We start from the raw sequence: 23,860 nt of genomic DNA, 5'->3' as shown, positions 1-23,860 counted from the left end.
TCTCCAGGACTTTTATTATGAAGAGGTATTGGATTTTATCAAGGATATCCCCCAAAGTGTTCAGCCTGTGCAAGTAGAATAGAATTACCAAACTGTGTGTGTATGGGGGGAGCAGTTAAGAGCAGGAGGCCAGTGTAAACAGAGCACAGGCATGTTTTATTATACCGTTAAGTATTAAGGGAAGCAGCTTGTTGGATAAATGACATGATACTTAGAGAGCACATAGAGAGAGAGACAAAAGCATTTTGCAAATCTGTATATTGTTATTGACTTGGCATACTTGCTGAAATAATGGAACTGGTTTTCAAGAAGTACTGAGGTTAAAACCATATCCAGGTGAAAAGTAAAAAGTCATTTTTCATTTGCATAGGAAAAATGAAACAGAACAAAATCACATGGTTTCCTGTTCTTATTTAAAATTTTCTATAAATTTTTATTAGCAAACGGAAATTTTTATTAGTTAAAAAGTAAAAATTTGCAAAAAAAAAAAAAGTGAAACTCATAGACTGTGTCTCATCAGGACTTGGGTTAAGGTGTCAGAACACTGCATGATGTTGGGGAAGGAGGGGTGTTATTTCCTGCTGGGAAACTACAGTGGTGGAGAGCACCTCACTACAGTTTCCAGCATCAAGCCGCCTCTGCTGTATGGACAATGAGGAGAGACCAATGGAGATACAGAAGAGCCACTGTCTCACTGTCCCAGCTCAAATCAGTTTTGTCGTCAGGTGATTTTTATGTAAGGGCTTACATAATCCGAGTTAGTGTTATTAGAACTTCGTTTGTCCTCGCTCTAAAATTCTAAGATATGCACCATTCTAAAGTCATTCACCCACACATCTGTCCCATTGCAAATGGTTACTCTGTCCTTGGCTTTCATAATTCCGAAGCCAAAAGATGTGTGAGGCTCCAAGTGCTGCCACATAATTTAGCACTCTTAATTGATGGCTTTAACACAGCCCATGCCAGGTGTGAGACTTCAACAACAACTCCACAGCAGTTCCATGGCGCCAGGAGACAGTCTGACTCCAAAATGTAATCTCAGGTTCTGAGAGACTGATAGAAATATGAACTGCTGCCCCGGTGAAATGATAGATTGACATGATTTTGTTTTGTCATTTCAAGGGAGTGAAGAAAATAGAGCCCGAGTTATATGAACAATTTATCAACCACAGATTTGGAGAAGAAATACTGTACCAGATAGATCTCTGCTCCATGCTGAAGAAAAAACAAAGTAATGGTTATTACCACTGTGAGGCTTCGATTGTGATTGGTGAGTGACGTTGATATCATTCAGTATCTTTATTTTTGAATTCTTAACACGCTTTCTACAGTAAATATTTCAGGTTAGTTGTTTTCTAAAACACTGTGGTTTTTTCCCCTTGTTCTGTTGTTTTATTGTAGTGGTTCAGTGGAAAATATGTAGAGAATTTTCCTCTCTCAGCGTCTATACTTGTATGCTTTACCCATGATCATAATGTGGTCTTGAAATGTCGACTGGAAATTTGTTTCAGTTTAATTTTATTTTTTGAACATAAGGAAAGCAGTTTTTTTAGGGAGGGCCACACGGCCACACCGCACACTGGCACACCGCTCTCTGGGCAGGATTAGCACGGTAGCTGCCTATTTAGTGACCTGGCTCTGGATGCTTCTCTATAGGAAGTTGAAATGTAGGTGGTCTGTGATGGTCAAGTCTTCTGTTCTTCTGTAAAGAAAACATACTTGGAGAGGAAGCAGAGATGCACACACAGATAGCTCTGTGCTATTGGTGAATGCTGTCAGGAGTGTGCAATGGGACCAACTCCAGTTAGTTCCCAGGAGGGAAGTGCGCACCAGAAAGGAACATCTTAACCAGACAGGCCAGCTACCACCTTCTGGAAGGGGGATGCATTTCACAGGAGCATTTCCAGTGAGATACCGTGACAAAGAACTGAACTCGAAGACAACCCGGTTTTTATGCTTTTAAAGTAGCATGAAAGCAAGAAGATAAATATTTATAAATATCTCAAGTTCTTCAGCCAAAATAATTTCTCTTCACATCAGTCCTGGAAAAAGCTTGTTTTGGCCCTACTTATATCCTGAAAGCACCGGTATGTGCTGAAGTTTATTGAAATCCTCATTACAGATCTTCAGGAAGTCATCATTTACTTCCCGAAGATCATTTGGAACAGCAGGTTCAGATGAAGTCTGAGTTTTGTATCCTGAAACACTTCAATCCTGTCTCAAGGAGGATTTCCGTGCTTTCAGAACCTGAGCGAGTGTTGTCTTCCCTCAGGTTTTGCCAAGGTCCAAACACTTGCACAGGAATGCAGGTCTTTCTGTGTGGTGTGGATTTTGGCCGGCACTCCCGGTGTCCTGTGTGACTGTGTAACAGCCTTAAGTGGGGGTACAGTGCTTCATCCCCTTCCCCACTGAATTAAGAAAAAAGGAGGAAATGTAGATTTTACTGAAGATCCTGTGAGATTTGCATTATAAAACTAGTAGCGTGCATCAGCTCAGTAGCCAGGAGGGGGCGCTATTTCACCAGCTCTGCTTCAACTGGCTCCAGCAGGTTTCTGCTTTCCTGTTCTTTGGCAGGCTGGTTACCAAATTCCCGGGCTCCACGGAACGTTCATCTCGCCTTCCTTATGTAGCCCACCTTCTTCTAACGCACAGTAACTGTATTTCATTCTGTCTCAACCAATTCTGAATTCTTGTACTATTTAACTTTTTAAAGTGTTTTTTACTTGTTACAAATACTTCCTTTATTCTTTCTGCCCACCACTTTTAGTGATGACAGTATGAATTTTAAAATGATATCTGCTCTAATGTAATTTATTATAATTAAGTTTAATATAAACTAGAGTTTTTTTTTTTTTCTTTTCCTTTGAGGATGTACATGCCTGGAGGCCTGACATCAAAGCTGGGTCTCCTCCCATATTACTCTCCAACTTACTCTTTTGAGGTAGGGTTTCTCTCTGAAGCTGATCGGCTACAATGGCTGATGTGTGGGCTTCTAGGATCCTCCTGTGTCTACCTTCCTGCACTGGAGTTGCAAACAGTCTCCACCATGCCTGGCTTTTCTGTGGGTGCTGGGGACTGGAACTGGGGTCTCATGCTTGCATACTAAGCACAGTCAGCCGTCTTACCAGCGTACATCTGAGCTATTCATCCTCAAGCGGTTATCGTTATTCAGATAAAGAAGATTAACACTCGAATCTGGTTACTAAAAGCTGTGAAGCAGGGGTTCAGTTTTAGGAATAAAGTGTTGTTGTAGAGGTCTCTGAACATTCCTCCACTTGGTATCGTATATACTAGAAATCACACATTGGCAGCCCTACATGTTGTATTCAATTGGCAAAGAGTTTTTGTTTGTTTCATAATTTGAACCACTTGTTATGGTTTTAATGTAAACTATCTCTCATAGTGTGTGTGTGTGTGTGTGTGTGTGTGTGTTGTTTGAACATTTGAACCTCAGCTGGTGGCACTGTTTGGGGGGGGCTATGAAACCTTTAGTTGTTAGAGAAAGTAGGTTGCTGGGGTGGAATTTGAGGATCTCTGTTTCTGACTTGCAAGAATGTGAGCAGGCTCCCATTCCATAGTCACCAGCTGCTTCTGCTGCCAGGCTTGCTGTGGATGGACAGTAGCCCCAGCTGTAGGCTACAGCAGGCTTTCCTCCTCCCAGCGGGGCCATCCTTCTTATCACATGACAGAAGCAACAGAAACACTTGCCAACGTTGGTGTGATTTTGTATTAGAACCTTTAGATTTCTGCCTTCTTGTGAGCTCTCAAAGTGCGGCTGCATTGTCTCAGTGTCCTTCATGGTGCTACCATTTCCTGCGTGGAGTATGAGACTCGCTGACTTGGAATGTAGCTGCTTTTATTAGCATACTCACTCTCCTACAAATCTGTTTAACTTGCCCACTCCCTACGTGGCACCAGGGTCTGCCTGAATATCCATCCTGCCCACTGTATATCTCCACCATGAGCCATTTCTACTTGGTCTTCTCTGTACCTTCCCATGGAGTAAATGTTAGAGGAATTGGAGAAGCTGTGCTGGTGTCCCACTGTTAAGAATGTCATGCGAAGAATGTAAAGGGCGCCCATGTCAGGTGAGCGACAACGCACCATCCGACAGGACTTACATGGGAAGGAAGTTTTATTGAGGAAGCATGGGAGTGGGGGAAGGGAAAGAGAAAGGGGAGAGAGAGAAGAGAGAAAGAGAGAGACAGAAAAGAGAGAGAGAGACAGGGATCTATCTGCCTCAGAGAAATGGCAGAGAGCGAGAGGGAGGGAGGGAGAGAGGAGTTTGTCTCTTTTTTTTTCAGATTTTTTTATTTGAATTAGAAACAAGATTGTTTTACATGACAATCCCAGTTCCCACTCCCTCCCGTCCTCCCCTACCACCACCCCCAACTAAAACCCCACCTATCACATAGCCTTTCTGAATTTGTCTCTTAAAGGGACCTTTGCACTTGTGTACAGAGCCAGGGTACTGCCTGGCATACATGCAGGGGTGGGCACTCTGCCAGATCCTCAAGGGGCGGGGCCAAGTGTGCCTAGATTACAACACCCACCCAGGCCAGTGAGGTTTAGTCTCTGAGGATTGAAGGAAATGCCAAAGATCTGTGTTGGGTAGCCAGGGGACTCTTAAGCATTCAAACTCAAGAGTAGTGCAAACAAAGTACTTTCATATTTATTATTAATGCAAGCAAACATGAGGTGACATTTATAGTTCACTTAAGCGAATACAAGTACAGTAAGGGAATATACTTGGTGTTATGTCTTGTGAAAAGAGCCAAGAATTTTTTTTTTTAGGTCTTTGTCTTCTTTTACAGAGATAATGTGTGGGCATGTGAGACCATTTCCCGTATGCCTTTGTTTTTAAGTGTATTCACTTATCATAGTTTATGCAGTTCTTTCTAGAAGGCCACTCTGTGGGAGAACATTCTGTACTTTGTCCCATCCCATAGTTCGCAGTAGATTTACAGTTTCCTTATACAGGCTCCCTCTTGTGCAGGCAATGTTCTCCAATGTTAGAAAAGATACATTTTAGTTGTCTCATAAATAAAACTGCGTGATAACGTGCCTATTTATCATTCAGCTCCTTGCAAACCTAATTTCATGTATCAGCTAAAATTTAAGTCAAGAAAAAGAAAGAAACCCAGTTTTCCTCATGTAGCCAGGAATGAAATATAGCCCAGAAAGTGTACGGCTATGTGGCTTGAATTGGGCGTGTTAGTGGTACTCAGGCAGCAAGTGTGAGTGTCGAACTTACAGTTCCTTAGGGAAAGCAACTGACCCCTTTGTAAGAGTGATGAGCAATTTAGGGTTTGCAATGACTAGTGTACTTTCAGGGTCAGACATACTTTGTAGGAAACAGCGGTGAAACTGGAAAGGTCTAGAAGTTTTATTTCTAGACCAGTGTATTTATGTATGACTTCTCCAAGCAGAGAGAGAAACAATAATTTTGGGGTGACTCCACATTTTTGCTTAATAATAATTATTTAACACCAATTTGGTGAAATGATTACTCTTCTCTTGGCTATCACGATAGAATGACGAATAAGACCCAGCCCTGAAGAAAGATACAGTATCACTGGTAGCTAGACAGCCTTTGAGAAATGGAGAGGAAAAAGAATAGAGGAAGAGAGCATGTCCCTAACAACACAGGATTTGGTATGGTACCGTGGGAGTAGATTGCAGTTGTCTCTTTTGGGAGAGTGTAGAAAAGAGGTGTAGGAGAATTTAAATGACCGGGTTGCCACTGAGCAATGGTGGATGGCTAGTAGAGTAAGGAGACTCTCTAGAGCAGCAGGGAGGGAAGCCTTGGCAGGAGGCATTGATAACTCCAGGAGACACCTTGAGTGAACCAACTGTTCCAATAGCTGAGGAAGCTGGAGTAGTTGAGGTTTCTGGGCTTCATGTATGAGCTAGTTGGTGAACAGATGGATAGCACCATCCATGCCTAGGTAGTGAATGGATACTGAAGAGAACTGAGGAAATAGCTGAGGGACAAATTGAGTTTAGGACTTGGAGTCCTACAGATGCTTCTCATCTTGTGATAGGGTTGTAGCCTGATAAGCTCATGGTAAGTTAAAAATATTACAAGTAGAAGGTGCATTTATACAAGAAATCTAGGGAACATCATAGCTTAGGCTGGCCTGCCTTAGCATGTGGGTTAACCTGTAATTGGGTGAAATCATCCAACACAAAGCCATGTGTTTATGTGAGGGTCATAGGCCAACCTTGGGTGCCGTTTTTCAGGAGTGGTCTATCTTTTTCTTTGTCAGATAGGGGTTTTCACTGGCCTGGAACTCACTGAGGAGGCTTAACTTCCTGATCAGCAAACCCAGGGTATCAGCCTGTCAGCCTGACTTGTCTCCTCAGAGTTGCAATTACAACTTACTGCTTTTTTCTTTGCCATTTTATTTCATTTTAATTTTTTAGCCCTAAATTTTATTTATTAAATCTTTTTCATAAGCTGGGTGGTGGTGCCTCATGCCTTTAGTCCCAGCACTCAGGAGGCAGAAGCAGGCAGATCTCTGTGAGTTCGAGACCAACCTGGTCTACAAGAGCTAGTTCCAGGATAGCCCCCAAAGCCACAAAGAAACCCTGTCTCTAAAAAACCAAAAAAAAAAAAATTTTTTTTCATACAATATGTTTTGATCATACTTTTTCCATTCTCTAGCTCCTCCCAGATCTTCCCCACCTTTCTATCTATTCAACTCCATACCCCTTCTGTCCCTCTTTCTTTAAAAACAAGCAAACAAAATCCCAAGAACGCCGCCCCCTTTCCCCCCACACCACAGCACACACAATCAAAAACAAAAATATAAGCAAAAGATCAGTAAGATCTCACCCCCCCAAAAAAAGCCCAAACAAACAATGTGAGATCCTGAAGTGTGGCCGTTATCCCCAGTGAGACTCACTGGAGAGACTAATTTTTCCTTTCTAACTATTCACCAGATTTTTATGTAGCTCGGGTGACTGAACACAGGTCCTCAGGCTTACTCAGTGCACCAGGCACTTACCAACTGAACGGTCTGTCTAGCCTCCCTGCTTTGAGACAGCCTCTGAAGTCACTAAATATCTAAGCTGACCCTGAACTTCTGAGTCTCCTACCTTTGCCTCCCAAGTGTTGAGATCTACTAATAAAATTTTGAATATCTCCTCTAATGTATTAAATGTGTGTATTCCAAAGGCACTGGCCTCCCAGCACTGTGTGTAGAGTGCTGATTGTTTGAGCTTATGATCATGTGATCTACAGACAGCTGCAGCTTCCCCTAGTGTCTGGAGACAGAGTCATACCGCACGTTTGCTATCCCAGGATGGGATGGTAATTTAGATGTAAAGTATATTTCCTGTGGAGTATGTATTGCTTTTGCTTCATTGTTAAGTTGAAAATTGGTGTTGAACCATTGTAAATCAGGACAGTCTACAGTTCGTTGTGTTCTGTGATATTTTGATTGTGTTCTGACAAATAAAGCTGCTTGGAGTCAGAGGGTGAAACTAGCCACTAATGACCGAAATTAACCACAGAGGTTTTGGAGGACTATAGAAAGATAGGACAGAAAGTAGTAAGGTGGGGAATAGAGGAATCTCCATCTCTTTTGGGGGAAGGAGAGTAACACTTCACATTGAGTCTGGTGGGTGCTAGTGGACCAACAGAATACCAGGCCCAGACTGTAGGGTTGAAAACCTAGGAGGATTCTATGTGAGCTGAGTCAGTGAATTGAGGCAGAGAGGCTGCCGGTTGAGAATGTCCTCCAGGAGACCTGGTTGTTCACTGTTTACAGTTTGCGGTTCCTGTTAGTGTTAGCTGTGTTTACCAGAGCTTTTCTCATTCTTGAACCAGGTGATGGTTTAGCTAAAGGGAAGGACATCTGTTGTGCATATGGAGTTGGACCTTTCCGACTGAAAACCCTTCCCTCTGACTTGAGTGTCCGACTCCAAGAAAGAACTCTGAAGACACACGCTGCCTACCTGGGCTTGTGTCCAGTTACAGAGGACACATTCTATAGTGTGTGCACTCTATAGAAAAGAACACTGCCAAGAGTGGAGAGGTAGCTCACTAGTCAGAGCACTTGCTGTTCTTCCAGACCCGGGTTCAGTTCCCAGTACCAAGGGGGCTCACAACTCTGGATAACTCCAATTCCCTTTCAGGGAATTTGATGCCCTCTTCTGTCCATGCTCTCCTTCCCCTTGAAACTCCCCCCCCCCAATGATCTTCAAAAAAAAAGATAAAAATAAATCTTCAAGTTAAAAAAGAAAGCAAGCCTGTAGTGCTGCAGGGTGACTCATCACTGGCTTGTACTTCAGGAAGGAGTAGAGGAAGGGGAATCAGTGGGTTTTGTTTAGCACCACTGGGTGAAAAACTTAAGAGAAAAGTATGAGAGCTTTCTAGAATCCTTGAAGCTGACCTTTGTTTGATAATCAACACAGTTAAAACATTTAGCTTGACAATATTTGTGTGACTCATATCCATATGCCCACTTGAAAATCTACTTAGTGGAGAGAAGTATTCCGTGGTAGATACAGCTTTAACTGACTCTGTTCATTTTCTTTTTGCAGTAGAAAATACACTTCATTGTGTTTTTTCTTATGGGTGAGTCACTGTCTTAATAACTTGCTAGGCTAAATACCTTTGTGGGTTTTCAATTCTTTAAAAAAATATTTTAGTTCCACAAGCTTTTCATAGTTGGTCCCTTAGATACTTTAAAGGTGTCCTTGAAGGCAAAGTTATTTTGCCCTTCTCACTGGGTCATCAGTTAGACTGGTTATGCAAAAGCAATGGTGGGTAAAAGTGCAATGGCAAGGAGAAACCAGGATAGCTGTAGTTAAAGACACTTTCAATTTTTTAGTTTTTGAAAAACATTGTGTGTGTGTGTGTGTGTGTGTGTGTGTGTGTGTGTGTGTGTGTGTGTGTGTGTGTGAGAGAGAGAGAGAGAGAGAGAGAAGCATGTGTGTGTGTATATGTTATGTCTGCGTGTGAGATGCATGTGTGTGGTGCATAGACACGAGTGCATACAATTGCATGCAGAGGCCAGTGCAGGACAGCCATTGTCCTCTAGTGCTCACTGCCATATTACCTTGAGTCAGCACTCACTGAATTAGAAGCTCACTGCATTGGCTAGGCTTGAAGCGTTTCTCTGCCCACAGCACTTGAGTTATATGCCTGCTCCCCCATGCCCAGCTTTTCATATCAGTGCTGGCCATTTGAATTCAGGTTCTCTTGCTTGCAGATGAAGCATTTTTATCCACTGAAACATCTGTTCGGCCTCCCCAAATCCAGTTGTTTTTAGAAAGGCATGTTCATCTGAGAATACTCCTGCTGAGTAGTTAGAAATTAATTGTACTTCCTCTCAATCTTTGTCATTTTAATTCTTCATGTAACAAAAAAAGTTGCACATTCACATGAAGCATTTCTGATGAGTATTGGATCAGATTGGCTTGAAGAGACGTTTCTTGAGTGATTGTGGGTGGTACAATCTGAAGCAGCCATTTTCATTCCAACTGCTTTTGTTGAACAATTGACAACTGCGGTATTGACAGATGCTTTTCTGAAAATAAAGAAGCTGACTTGTCACAGTATGTACAACTATTGGCATTACTTACTGTGCATGATAAAATTCAGGTTTTGGGAAACTCGTTCTGGTGAGATGATTCAGCGAGTCAGGGTGCTTACTGCCATGCCTGATGTTCTGATGTCCTGGAACTCACTCATCTCCTGACTTTGCAGATGCCATGCTATGGCACACTTGTGTCCCAGTGACAGAAAAGGGTAAGAAGAATATTGGAAATCTCTACTATATTACCATGAGCTTGCTAGCCTCCAAAAACTTTTATTACAGGAAATCATGGGGACAAGGTAGAGTTGATCGAGTATGTTAATGAACCCTTTCCCCAGTTTGTTTTTATCTGTGGCATCATGTTTTAGGTTGTGTAATGGGAAGCACCAAGGAGGCCTTGGTGATTCCCTGTGAAAGTGTCATCACGGTCAAGATACAGACCATTTTCATCATCAAATGTTACCCTGTTCCTGACCAGTCCACACTTGAAGCCTTTCTGATGAGATAGGGGTGAGTTTTGATGTCCTAGATGAAGTTGTGTTGAAACCTAGAACATGTCCATAACTTAGTAGACCAGTGTTTTCCAATGACTAGCTCACATTTCCAGCTCACACAGGGAGCAAAGATCCCCTAGAGGACCAAGACAGACACAGTATCAGGATGGGAAGGTTGAGAAGTCAATGTTGACACAACTTGAAGAAATCACTGTCAGGCTGGGGTACAGCATGAAAGGCTCTTCACAACTGCCTGGGTTCAGTAAATAGTTATAAATAGAACCCTTTATAGAAGTTCTTTGGAAGGAGAGACTGTCAAAAATTTTCAATCTCACTAAGACTTCTTAGGGCAAAACATTTTAAAGGCTCTCCGGAAGTGCCTGGGTCTAAATGTCACAAAGACTGTAATGGTCAGACAACTGTCAGACTTTTGGTCAATATTTCCAGCATATAATTCCAATAAACTAATTTTAATGGCCACTTGCTACTCTGTATTAAAAATATAAACTACTTTGGTTTTCTGTCTTAACTTTTTCCTCCTCCCCATTTAATCTCCACCTGAAAGTAAAAATGTAACAACTGTAATACAAATACAGCATCCTCTCAGGGACCAAACTCTTGGAAATAATTATTTTTGCAAGATTTATATTCTTTAATGTAAGAATGTCTGTTTTGTGATGGAGGTTAAGAGGCTGATAGAAGGGTGGTTAAGAGCATTTCACATCTTCGACTAATTAAGGTGAGCCATCTTAACCGTGCTAGAAGGGAGAAAGTTTGTCATCTAAGAGAACTGTATTCCAGTTTTTGTTTGACAACTTTAGTTAACTGGACATTGGCTTTGTTTAAAATTGTCATATAGTTTAATGACAGCAATATAAGATACTTAATAATTTCCTTTGTAACACAAATTGGTTGGCCATATAATTTACCATCTGAGTGGTATATTATGTAAATGAAAAAGAAGGATTTATTTACTATTGTGCTATGATAAAAGAAGAAAACTGGGCTGAAGAGTTGGCTCACTGGTTAAGAACACTAGCTGGTCTTCCAGAGGTCCTGAGTTCAATTCCTAGCAATCTGTAATGAGATCCGGTGCCCCCCCTCTGGCCTGCAGGGATAATGCAGACAGAACACTGTATATATAATAAATAAATCTTAAAAAAAAAAAAAGAGCCGGGTGTTGGTGGTGCACACCTTTAATCCCAGCACTCGGGAGGCAGAGGCAGATGGATCTCTGTGAGCTCAAGACCAGCCTGGTCAACAAGAGGACAGCTTCCAAAGTCACAGAGAAACCCTGTCTCGGAAAAACAAAAACAAAAAAAACCCAAACCAAAACAGAAAACAAACAAACAAACAAACAAAAAACAAGACTCTCCTAGCTTGGCCAGGACATGAAAAAGTCAAACTTTTGACATGTTAAACACTATATTTTAATTGATAGCCATTCCTTTTTCTATCCCAGTTATCCTCATATACTTTTGGATGAAACATGTTTTCTAAGAAGAGAAAATTTGAGATTCCATTGTTATGTGCCCTCATTCAGATGAAAAGCATCTGAAAGCTGGAACTCTCAGTTCATTTCTTCCTATTTGTCCTAGTCACACAAAGCTTCAAGATAAGTAACGGAGAAGATTAACCCAGGTGTGGCTTGTGGTATTTTAGCGGGTGTGTCAGGTGTTAATCTGGATGCTGACACCAAGTGGCAGCTGTGGTCCAGGCTATTCTGAAAATCCATTCATCTGTTGACCTGGAGTCAGACCTTACGTTTTATTAAGGATCTTGGAGGCCTATATTAAGGAGGCAGTGCTCAGTGGGAATTCTGTTCTGACAATGATGCAGTGATAAATTGCCCTGTAAATTATTTGTAGAGCCTTCCATTTTAAGTGTATTTTCAAATAGTTAAATGTTGAGCTCCCAGAAAAAAAAAATTAAAGTATCTGAATAGCATTCTGGTTGAGGGGAGTAAGTTTTCTTTGTGTGGGCTCTGGTAGGCTGTCCATTCTCCATTGGATAGCTGTGTGTCTGGGAGTATATGGGCAGTGCAAACTATTTGGTGGGCTTAAACACAAAAACAAAACGAGGACACAATTTGGGTGGCTTGGGAAAGGGGTGGGACTAGTTGGTAAATGTGATCAAAATACATTGTATGAAATTTCCAAAAAACAAATAATAACAATACATGCAATTCTGTAAGTGCCAGGAGATAAGCCGAGGAGCTACAAAACAGCATTCCTTTGACTGGGCAAAACTGCTGTAGTCATTAAGTGGCATCAATTGTAGTAACATGCAGTGAGCCCATGCAAGATGGGCCTTTGCAACCATCAGTCAAGGGAGGCAGCGAGGGGCTCGCAGGGCTCTACTCTTTGCCTCTGCACTCTTGGCTCTCCATGGGTCCTGGAGAGAGTAAATCACCGTCTATTGTTGTATACCCTATTACCCTATGCTGAGCCAACCAGGCTCCAGTGGATGGCTTCAACCCCACAGGCGCATGGATAGTCCTGGTTAAGCTTGCGTCAGAAAATAAAACAATAGACAAGAGTGCCAGAGAGAGATTTATGGGGAGGTGGGAAGACAGGGCAGTCTGTATGCACGACATACATATGTGAAACTGTAAAAAAAATATTAAAAAGAATAAAAAGAGTATAGAAAATTAGTATGAGGAGATCCTATTAACCCACCATGCTACCTATGAGTAAAAGTTTCACCATCCTAACTACTGTTAATTAAAATTTTCTAAGTATTTGGCATGTAGTTTCTCATATATAGTGTAATATAGGTGATACTGTCATAGTGGAGTGCTTACTGAAAACATACTCTTACTTTTCTAATAACGGAGCACCTTATTTTTTTTAAATAAGATTTATTTATTATGTACACAATGCTTTGTCTGCCTTCAGGCCAGAAGAGGACACCAGATCTCATTACAGATGGTTGTGAGCCACCATGTAGTTGCTGGGAATTGAACTCAGGACTTTGGAAAGAACAATCAGTGCTCTTAACCGCTCAGCCATCTCTCCAGCTGCCAGAGCACATTATTAAAGACTTGCATTTTTCCTGAGCTCTCTTAGATTGGTTCATGATCAACACTGCATTTCCAAAGCAAAGATGCACATATGGGTTTCTGTGTAATGTTTGATGTTGCCTATATGTATTAGTTACCTTTTTCATTGTTGTAACCTAATGCCTAGCAAGAAGCAACTTGGGGAGGGATTTAGTCTGGATCACAGTTTGAGGGTGTGTTTCTTCCTGGCTGGGAAGCAATGGTGGCAGGCATGGCAGCTGTGGCAGTAGACTATGAGACTGCTTGCTCACTTCCTGGCAGCAAGAAACAGAGAGTCTGTACTGTCTGGATTTCTATTTTTTTCTAAACAATCAAAACTATTAATTTTATTGTGTGAGCATCACCCACATGGAGGCCAAAGGCTGATGTTAGGTGTCGTCCTCAGTCACTCACTCGGTATTTTTGAGACTGTCTTTCGCTAAGCCCTGATCCTGCCGTTTCAGGTAGATCAACTGGCTGACAAGCCCCCCAAATCTCCATTTCTGTCTCTTCACTGTTTGGGATTACAGTTACATCATACCCAGGTTCTTTACATGAGTGCCACAGATCAAATTTAGGTCTTTGTTTGTGCAGCAACACTTTGCAAGAGCACCATCTCCCTACCCACCCCCCCATTTCTTCCCCCTTTATTCCATCAAGGCCCCTAGCCTATGGGGCAGTACTCTTTCAGGATGGATCTTTCTTTCTCAGTTGATCCTCTCTGGCACCCATCCAAGATACCCAGAAGTACATCTCCTAGGATATTCTAAATCCAGTCAAGTCAACAAAGATGAGTAACCATCACGATGCATGTTTGTGTACATAGGGTATACACATACATGGATGAAGAGTTTCATTGCTTTAACTGTGATAACATTGATAGATTTATATATTATTACAAATGATCTGATGATGAGATTAAATCACAGGAGACACAGTGTGAAGCTCAACCAGTCCTTCTCTATTTCTGTGAGGTGTGGTAGAACCAAAGAGGATGCAAATGAGTAGAGAGACAGCTCATGAGCCAGGGGAGTGCGGAGGGAAAAGCGCAGTGAGCAAGGGTTCCTAAACTTAGACCTTGTTCTGGTTGCCGTTGTCAGCTACACAGCTTTGTGCACACAGCTTAATGACCCCAAGCCATCTATAAATTTAGGCCAGTAGTGTGACCACTTGAGTGTGCTGTGAGGTCTTACCGATTCTGTTAGCATCAGGCCTGACCGTGCTGTGCTCACTGACTGGTGCTTATGATTGCTGCTTTGTGACGCGCGCGCGCGCGCGTGTGTGTGTGTGTGTGTGTGTGTGTGTGTGTGTGTGTGTGTGTGTGTGTGTGTGTGTGTGTGTGTGGCTTTCTTAAGCCCAGGAGAGGACTTAAGGACAGGATTAGTAAAAGGAAAAGAAATACTGGTTTCTTCTTAATCTCTATTGGGAAGACAGGCAACAGGGAGGATTCACATGCTGAGGAGGGTCAGGGTACTGAAACAGTGTATTCAGGGATTTGTAAAATGTCTTTACTGACCATCTTTTCTGATGGAAGAGAGTATCATTTGTGTTTAAGCTGAGGTCTGAATAACCCCGTCAAGTACCTTCTATGATTAGGATTCAAAATTCAACTATTTTGTGCAAAACTGCACTTTTGTTATAGCTAGACTTTGGTTATTGCTTCATGCCTGATTAAATGCTAAGGAAATACAATTCTCATTCTCCAACTCCATATGAAAATCCAGTTTCCAGTCTCTTTTCTTGTATTGTTATCCTTAAAACAGGAGTGAGTGAGACGCAATGGTAGAGAGTAAATGGCTTTGGTTGTCACACCGGTAGAATGCGTTCAGGACTCATTGATTGTGCCTGCATTAGTGGTTCATTCATAGCTCCCTCTAGGCAGTTGAAGCGTTGCTAACTTCTGTCTATAAAGATTCCTCCTTCACTTTAGAACATCTTCAGTCTGGATTGTTATAATTTATCATTCAGTTTATTAAACTGATAATTTTGAACCTGTTATGTGCCAGACATTATGTTGTGTATTGAATATCAAAGATGGGCCAACAGGAGCTGTGCTCTCAGGTTGCTTTCTTAGTGGGAAGTCAGGCAGACAATTACAATTTAAAGTGGTAATGACTGTAATGAAGTTAATGGGATTGAAGCAAGGGTAGTTCTTCTTGGACCTTGTCTAAGGATATAAATACTACAGATTGTGTTTACTTTATGCTCTTTCTTTTCAAAAAAGGTTTTAACACTCAAACACTTAGCTTGCCCTTAAATAAGTAATGCGTTAGCTTTTGTGATTGCATTGTTAATACCCAAAGGACAGACTACCGAAGACATGGCTGGACAGTATTTGTAGATGACTGATCTTTCTCTTTGTTCTGTCACTGCTGGGCAGGTTTCATCCCTTGGGAATTCTGGGTCTCCTCTTGCTCTCCTAGGTCCTTGGCTGAAAGCATAGGGCTCGCCCGCTTCTGGACCTGGCTTTCTCACCCGCTCTGGTTGAGCTTCTCAGTTTCAAAGTTAATTTCACCCCAAGAGCCTTTGCACCCCTTATATTAGGCACATAGGATGTGTTCAGTGTGTTGAACTGTTGACTGGCGTGCTGGAAATGCTCAGTGTTGCAGACCTGCTGTAATTGTCAGCCGCCTTCTGCCTCCTTACTCCACTGCTCCCTGCTGTCTGTCCTCTGGGCTGGGAAGTAAGTTTTCCCATGTAATTGATTTCTCAACAAAGAAAAAGTCTTTGGCCACATGTGTTGTTTAAAGTTGGACATCACTTGCAGAAAAGAACAGACTGCTAGTAACCACAGAAGAGGCATTTGAAAATTGGCACCAAGAGGAACTTCATTAGCTGAGATTTGGAAACCTGTTGTGGATTGATTGGTAAAGATTGAGCTGGCCCTGGTAGCTCATGCCTATAGTCCAGTTACTTGGTAGACTAAGGCAGGAGAATTGCTGTGAGTTTGAAGCTAGCCTGCACTACAGAGTGAGGCTTTGTATAAAAACACAAACCAAAAACCAAATAAAGGGATTTATTTTATAATCTTAGTTTCCTACTTCTCTCCCTTTCCATAATGCACATATGCTTTGGAAATATATGTTATATTTATATAAAGCATTCTTCTGTATGCTTTATAGAAAAAAACTCTTTCCAATTACATGCTAAAATTATACAGTGAATGGTAATTACTACACATTTCTATAACTTTTAACTTTCAAGAAGAATGAAAGCACAGCAAAGAGAGGTTGAAAGTATGTAGGACTCTGACACAGTGTCAGTGATGATGAAGCGATGAATAGTCCTGGACTTGAGAGTCAGACCTTAACAGTGAGACTCCTGGAGCATTGATAGCCAGCCTGTCCTCTCCCTACAGACAGACCCAGGTAAGGACAGTGTTTGGATATCAGTGTCCAACGATGTAGCTTCAAACCTTTGTTTTGGTGACAACATGACTACAAAGAGGCAGAAGCAGCATCCTTTAGGTCTAGGCAGCAGACATAGTTCATTGTGAATTCTCTTTTTACATGAACATTGAGAGATCAGCTCAGTTGGTAGAGTGCTCGCCCAGCATGAACAGAGCCTTGGCTTTCATTCCCAGCTCCATCTACACCAGGAGTGGTGGCGCACGCCCATCGTAGAAGCATAGGGAGGTGTTGGCACAGGGTCAGAAGCTCCACATCATGGTTAACTCTGTAGCTAGCTGGAGGCCAGCCTGGCCAGGTGACCCTGTCTCTAAACAAACAAACATAAAGAAATAAAATACAATATTGGATACAGTAGCCAATCTCCTTCAGGCCCAATAAATTGTCTTTTGAGATCCTAGTGTTTGTGATTTATGTTTCAATAAATTATTAACCATTTATGTGTGTGCACACATGTTCATATGTATACACATGTTCCTGTGTGTGCAGGTACATGAACACATATGGTGTGTGTGTGTGTGTGTGTGTGTGTGTGTGTGTGTGTGTGTGTGTGTAGACCAGAGGTCAAGGTAGGTTGTCATCCTCATTTTTTGAGGTAAAGTCTCCCACTGAATCTACAGCTTACCAGTTTGGCCAGACTGACTGGTAGTGAGCCCTAGGGATACCCCCTTCTCTGCCTTGCCACATTGGGATTGCAGGCATATGCCACCATGCCCAGATTTTACATGACACTGGGGATCTGAACTCAGATACTTATGCTTGCACAGCTAGTGCCTTACGGATGGAGCCATCTCCCTAACCCTTCAAGCCCCCTGGCTTACATTGAAACTGTGGCATTGTTTTCTTAATAGTTCCCTTGCAGTTGCTGCCTGCTGTATCATGGAATCTTCTGGTGTCCCTTGTTTTAAAGGCATGCATGTTTCCTAAGGCTCTGTTCCAGGGTTTGAGTGGATAAAGCAGGCCTTCCTTTATGATCTAATGTTTTTTTTTTTTTTCTCACCACTAGTTTGAATAAAAGATACTTTTCAATTTTCTGTCTTACATGTTTTCATAAGCTATTAAACTCATGTTTTCTTTAATCAACAAATTAGCAAAAAGGTTGAGAAGCAATGATAATAATAATAATTTGTTCAGCCTTATGTTAGTTAATTAATCAAAGTTTGCCGTTATGAAATAGGGTCTCTCTGTGTAGCCCAGGCTGGCCTGGGACTTCAGCCCTTCAGCCTCAACTTCTTTGAGTGCTGAGATTGCATGTGTTCACTGACACCAGCTTTAGGGTCAGAATCTTACAGAAAGGTTTTCCTCTTTATTTTGAGTAGAGCTTTTCCTTGCTCTGAAGTCCAATTATATATATGCACACACACATATATACAGAGACAGGGTTTCTGTGTATTGCTTTGAAGCCTGTCCTGGCACTTGCTCTGTAGACCAGGCTGGCCTCGAACTCACAGAGATATGCCTGCCTCTGCCTCCTAAGAGCTGGATAAAGGCATGTGCCACCAATGCCCGGTCCACCAGTTTTATTTTTAAGATAGCCTTCACCTTTTTAAGATGGTCCTCAGCCTCCTCAGTGGGAGGCTAACCTTTTAAAAATCTTCTGGCCATAGTGAATCTCTATATGTTGCTAAAGTGAGTATGTCATCCCTTCGTAAAACACTGTGGTGGCTCATGAATGGCATAGGTCATTGCCACTTGGAGGTGGCTAATGAATGGCAAAGGTTGCTGTTTCTCCTGCAGGTTAGCTCCTTTTTGGGATGTTCTGGTACTCACTTGCTTTGACTGAATTGTCTCTCCATGAGTGGGAGGCAGCATTTCTAAGCTTGGTCTCCAAAGGGATCTGTTGTTAGGTCCTTTGTCTTAAAATGAAATTATATGATATTATATCATGCTAGCAGTGTTTGGTAGCATAACATAAAGGCATTTGGTAGCAGAACATAAGGAACTAAGTCAAGCTTTTAAGTGTATTCCCATGAAAACTGGTTAATTTTTTTATACAAATTTTTATTTAGATTAAAAACAATCTTATTTTATATACCAATCCCAGGTCCCTCTCCCTCCCATCCTCCCATGCCACCTCCTCATCCACTCCTCAGGGAGAGTGAGGCTTCCCACGGGGATCATCAAAGTCTGTGACATCATTGGGGCAGGGCCTAGGCTCTCCCCCGTGTATCTAGCTTGAGAAAAGACTGATTAAATTTTATACAGTGTAATTTCTTACACTTTTGGGTAGGAGCCAGAAAAACTGATATCGTGGCCCACTCTAAATACTCTCAGGTTTTTCCCGACTTAGTTTTCTGAGCTTAAGTTGGAGATTGTGTTAGTTCTTGCTTCCTAGAGCTTTTGTAAGGATTAAACCGACGAGTAAAATATTCTAGAAAGTACTTTGCAAGTGCCTGGCATGTAGATAGTACCAGTGGTTTAGAACTCCTGCCTTAAATTTCTCCATTGTTTTCTACCTTTTTATTATGGTTGATTCATCTTTTGTTTTATCAGTTTGGTTCTTTGTTTGGGATAGGGTCCACCTATGTTGTTTAGGCTTGTTTAAATTCAAGATCCTCTTGCCTCAGTCTCTGAAGTACTGGATCCTAGGCCTGTGCCACCATTGCCAGCTAGCTTATCTTACTCTGGGTGTTTGTGGAGAAGTCTGTAGCATCAGATATCCCTCCTTAGAATATACTTAGCTATGGACATATTTTTATACTTTATGCATAATTTCATGTTTTTGGAAGCTGCAGCAGTTGGGCTACTTACAAAGGTTGAGTTGATAACCATCCATCAGAAGGTTGTCCCAACTGGATACTGGAGTCAGGCACCTTCTATTTGGAAATCTGGCACAACCTGGCATACTCGCAGGGCGGAAAGCTGCCAGAGGAGTAGGCAGGATTGCTAGCTGGGCCTAAAATGTCTGAGGTATAGATACATTCTGTTTTCTTCTTCCTTATTCCCAAGTACTCTCTACTTTGCAAAGATGTTATAGGACTTGATAATAAATTGACCAGTAAAGATTTTCAGATTCTGACAGGTTAATCTTTCATAGTTGTGACAGATCTTGGATTCAAACTTACAGTTTTATAATTCTAAAGGTTATGCCAGGTCTGGGGAGATGACCCAACCAGTGAAGTGCTTGTTACTCAACATGAGGCCATGGGTTCATATCCCTAGAACTCACATTGTTTGCTTACTAGTCTTACGAGGTTCATATATCCTATCACTTTTAAGAGTATTTTATAATTACACACAAAATCTTATTTTGTAGTTTAAAGTTTGAGCCTCAGGTATTGGTGAATTTGGAAGGAAATGGTGGGATAGTTTAAGTAGGCTGATGAAACAAACTGGTTCTGACTATGAAATTTTACTTAAACAGTTGCTGTGTTCATTATACAGTCAACAGAGTACTCCCTTAAAATATAGACAAACCAAGCATTCTATTACATTTAAAATACTCCAAAAAGGGAAGTCCACTTAAGCATAGGTAATGTTCAAATATCAGTGTTAATTATGTAGATAGACATGGGAATTTCACTTAGTCACACATTTGCTTTTATCACATAGACTTTTATAGTATTTAGCATCTTGAGAAATTGAAGTATGTATTAATGTACCCCACGAGCACGGGATAGCTTACATCACTTAATGCACTCTAAAGTGTTCTCAAGATGCTTATGAAACCCTTAAGTATCAAAATTCTAGCCTAGCATAGTGGTTCATGCCTCCAGTCCCAGCTACTAGGGTGGCTGAAGCAGGAGGCTAACAAGTTTAAGAGTTGCCTGGGCTGCAGTGAGTTCAAGGCCTGCCTGTCTAATAGAGAGACTGTGTTTCTCCCTTATTGGTCAGGGGGTGCGGGGAGAAGATGCTGCATAGTGGTACATAAACTACATAAGCTAGCTCACCTAAGGCTCTAGGTTCAGTCACTAGTGCCATCAAAATTCTCTGTGAGAAGACCGTTGAAATTGTATTCTACTTCAGGTCAGTTTTTTTTTTTTTTTTTTTTTTTTTTTTTTTTTTTTTTTTATGCAGCACCTAGAATTTGTAAGATTAATGAGTTTATTCTTCTAAACTGTTCACTCTCCTGGTTTGTGTGGCTACGAACGTAGTTGTGCTGTGCTCAGATCCACTGGAGGTTTTCATTATGTTTCCCTCTCCTTGCAATATTTAGCAGATTGATACATGTGCCTAGCCAGGTCATAGAGGAGTGAAGGAAGACGCCGGCCTGGAGACCCTGGTACTAAGACCAGCCTTTCATTCCTGCAGTGTCAACACACATGGCCACACCCTGAGAGAGACAACAGCTCTTAGACAGCGACAGGAAGTCCATTATTTTCTCATAAATCACGAATGATATCATGCCTTTTGAAATTAGTAGTTTTGCTGCCCTTGAATTTGGCAGTCACCTTGTGCCTCCTTTTAGAATCATGCCCTTGTCCCTGATCTGTTTCTCAGCCGTGCATCAAGATTTGTGCTTATTCCCTAGGCTACTACTGACGTGTTTGATGCTACAATTTCAAATTTCATCATATTGACTAATGCTTTAGGAGGAGAATAAGGGAGTTTCCACAAACAGATGTGGAACTTCAAAGATATGTGTTAAGTGCAGATAACAGCTGATTCTAGCCTTCCCCACCCTGTCTCCATTGTTTATACAGTTTGTTAGGTATTTAATGGCACTTGAGACAAGTGGAGTTTCCAGTGTTCTGCTGTGCTGGGTTTCTCTGTACACAAGACGACAAACAAAAGTCTCATGGGCATAAAAGAAAGCTCTTCCTCTTTAAATAGCACACAGAAATGAAGGCTTTAAAAAAAAAATCCTGGTTTGAATTTCCATGTGTAATTGCTGCATTGGTCTGCGTGAATAAGGACTCGCGTTTTCTCATTTACCTTTTTAAAGACATATGCTGACAGCCTGGCTTCCACATGTAGTCCTTATCTTTGGGTGCTGGGAAAATTAGGCGAGCATATGGCCACTTCGCTCGCCCGTGCGTCCCGGAGCAGTCGCTGGAGCAGGAGGGCCGGGAGGAGGAGCCTTTTTGCAAGGCAGCGAGTTCCCTTCCCTTTCTCTCGGTGGTGGTGCTATACGCCGGCTCTCAGCACTCCGGAGCTCCCAGCTGCAGGAGGCTGCTAGCCGAGCAGACCGCGGATTAGCCGCAGCCTCCCGGTGGGGCATCCGGCAGGAAAGCCGAGGCCATGGGCCAGCTGTGCTGCTTCCCCTTTGCCAGAGACGAGGGCAAAATCTGTAAGTACAACTTACGCCTCGCGGAAGCGTTGGTGCTCGCCTATAATGTGGAGGTAGCCTTAGCTTTGGGCTTTCCCCCCGGGGAATCAGCAGGAAAACGAGCTGTGGTTCTCAACTGTGTATTTAATGCAGGTGTGAAGTACAGTGATAGGTTGACACTGGAAGCTCATTTCTGATTGTCCTCTGCTGACATTCTTACAGCTCTGTTTCATGGCACTGTCTAGCCAGAGTTTAGTTTTGAGTTTCTTTAAATCACTGCATTCGGTTCATAGATTATACAAGTCAGACCCCCTTCCTCAGAGCTGAAACTGACGAGCTTTGGGAGCAACATTCAGTCATATAGATAGCATGCAGGGGTGCTGTTGGTTCCAAAATGATGCGGACTGGACATTTGCAGATACTTTCACGTGTCCTCTGCTTTGTTCTTGCAGGAGGGTTCAGGTGTAACCATAAAGCCACATCAAAGGAGTGGTACTGCTTTGCCCCTGCCAAAATCCTGGTGAAAAATACTCTGAATATTGTATAATGCATTTTAGCAAATGTCAGGCAGATTCAGTATCTGCTCCTGGCCCATGAAGAGTTCAGGTGGTGGTGTGTGCATCTGAAGACCCGCAGAGGCTTGCATTCATTCACTTACGGTTTAGCTTGTGTGTAGGCTGCTGGCTTCAGAATTAGTGTGAACGAGCTGTCTTATGCTACTTACCCCGAAATAGGAAATTTTTACTTCCCTTCGAATGAAATCTTTCCAGTCAAATCTCTGAATTTGCAGCCGTATATCTGCCTCACTAGTGTGTGATTCTCACTTAAGTGGGCTCACAGATTTCTTATCTAGTCCAGCTACCCGAAGATCCCCATCTGGTTTGTGTTTCCTGAACTTCATTCCTTAGGAAACTGAGCAAGGGCAGGTTTAAGAAGTTAATATATATTCTATACCTATTACTCACCCGGGAGTCCAGTCAGTTTTCCTAAGAAACCTTTGGGGAGGACTTTGGAATAAACGTTGAGAGACTTTGGAACATACAGCTGTTAACAAGGGCCAATAAATGTCTTTGAATTTTACTTATGAAAGTGACTCTGTGCACTGTGACAGACCAGCTTTTATTACCTGAGACACACAAACCTCTTTCTAAACCTGGGCAGTCGGGCACTTTCAGGTGTGTCAGAATGACCATCTGTACTTCTGGAGATCTGAATGCCTAGATTCGCTTTCTGGAGGCCATCTTTGTCAGAAAAGTCTTGGTGTGGACAGATGCAAAGACAGGAGTTCTTGCCTGACTCTCTCTGTGCCTCCTGTTCCTTTTGTGGGCCTTTTCTGCCTGCTTGGATTTGCTTTTTGCTCCTGTCTGTGAGCAGTCTTTGTGGTCTCAGTGCAGGAATGTGTCCCTTGCCTTTCTTATCCAGAACTGATGAAGAGTGGTCTTGTGTTTGTAGACACAGTGCTCCTAATACTGGTTTATGGGAAGTTCTCTTTAATGCTTTTTGGGTTCCCTTCCTCAAGTTCCAACCTTCCTAAAGGAGAAGGGAAATAGTACTCTGTATCTGATGACGCCTTCAGGCCCAGAAGCACAGAAGCAGTGAGTGCATCACGCCCCGCTGGCTCCCCACGCTCACCCAAGCTGACCCCTGGTCCCCCACATTCCTTCCACACCATTCTTTCTCCTGTCTTTGGCATTGTCATGACTTCATTGTTTTTTTCCCCCACACTAATTTACACACCCCCTGCATAATGCATGTGTATTGTAGACCAGCTTCTGAAGCTGTATTTAATTTCTGCAGGATGGTCCAAAGAGAAAGCCTGTTAGGCATGACTATGTTGTCAATAATATATGCTTAAAAGGACTGACCAAGTTGGGGGTGGGTTTTAAAACATAGCATAGATGTCATTGTCCAGTGTTTCTCAAGAAGGGTATAAATCGGCATTGACTGGACATGGCCAGTCCGTAAGTTGTGTTGGTAATGTGTGGGAAAAAAAATCTACAAAAGATATTTGAGAAGGCCTAGAGTCATTTTGCTCTTGTTACTGGATTGTTAGTAACATCTGAAGACACAGGTACAGTTTCTTGTTGTGTTCCCAGATACTGAGTAGCCTTGTTAGCCTGCTCCAAGGCACCTGCTCTTTGAGCATCTGCTAGGGCAGAGCA

At 42.2% G+C, this 23,860-nt stretch overlaps 1 protein-coding gene across 8 annotated transcripts in view; it reads left to right on the top strand.

Moving 5' to 3' along the window:
* Akap7 (A-kinase anchoring protein 7) overlaps nt 1-23,860 on the top strand; it is a 120,349-nt gene that overhangs the window by 72,113 nt on the left and 24,376 nt on the right. For all 8 annotated transcript variants that reach the window (XR_003482818.2, XM_027402902.2, XM_027402901.2 and 5 more), the window contains one exon: nt 1,123-1,270. Coding sequence is in view for 7 of the 8 variants with exons in the window: in XM_027402902.2 (XP_027258703.1) it covers nt 1,123-1,270 (148 nt within the window). In the remaining variant the exon portion in view is untranslated. The remainder of the gene's footprint in view (nt 1-1,122; nt 1,271-23,860) is intronic.

Source organism: Cricetulus griseus, chromosome 2 (assembly GCF_003668045.3).
Source record: "Cricetulus griseus strain 17A/GY chromosome 2, alternate assembly CriGri-PICRH-1.0, whole genome shotgun sequence".
Lineage (NCBI taxonomy): Eukaryota > Metazoa > Chordata > Mammalia > Rodentia > Cricetidae > Cricetulus > Cricetulus griseus.
This window is presented reverse-complemented; position numbering and strand designations above follow the sequence as displayed.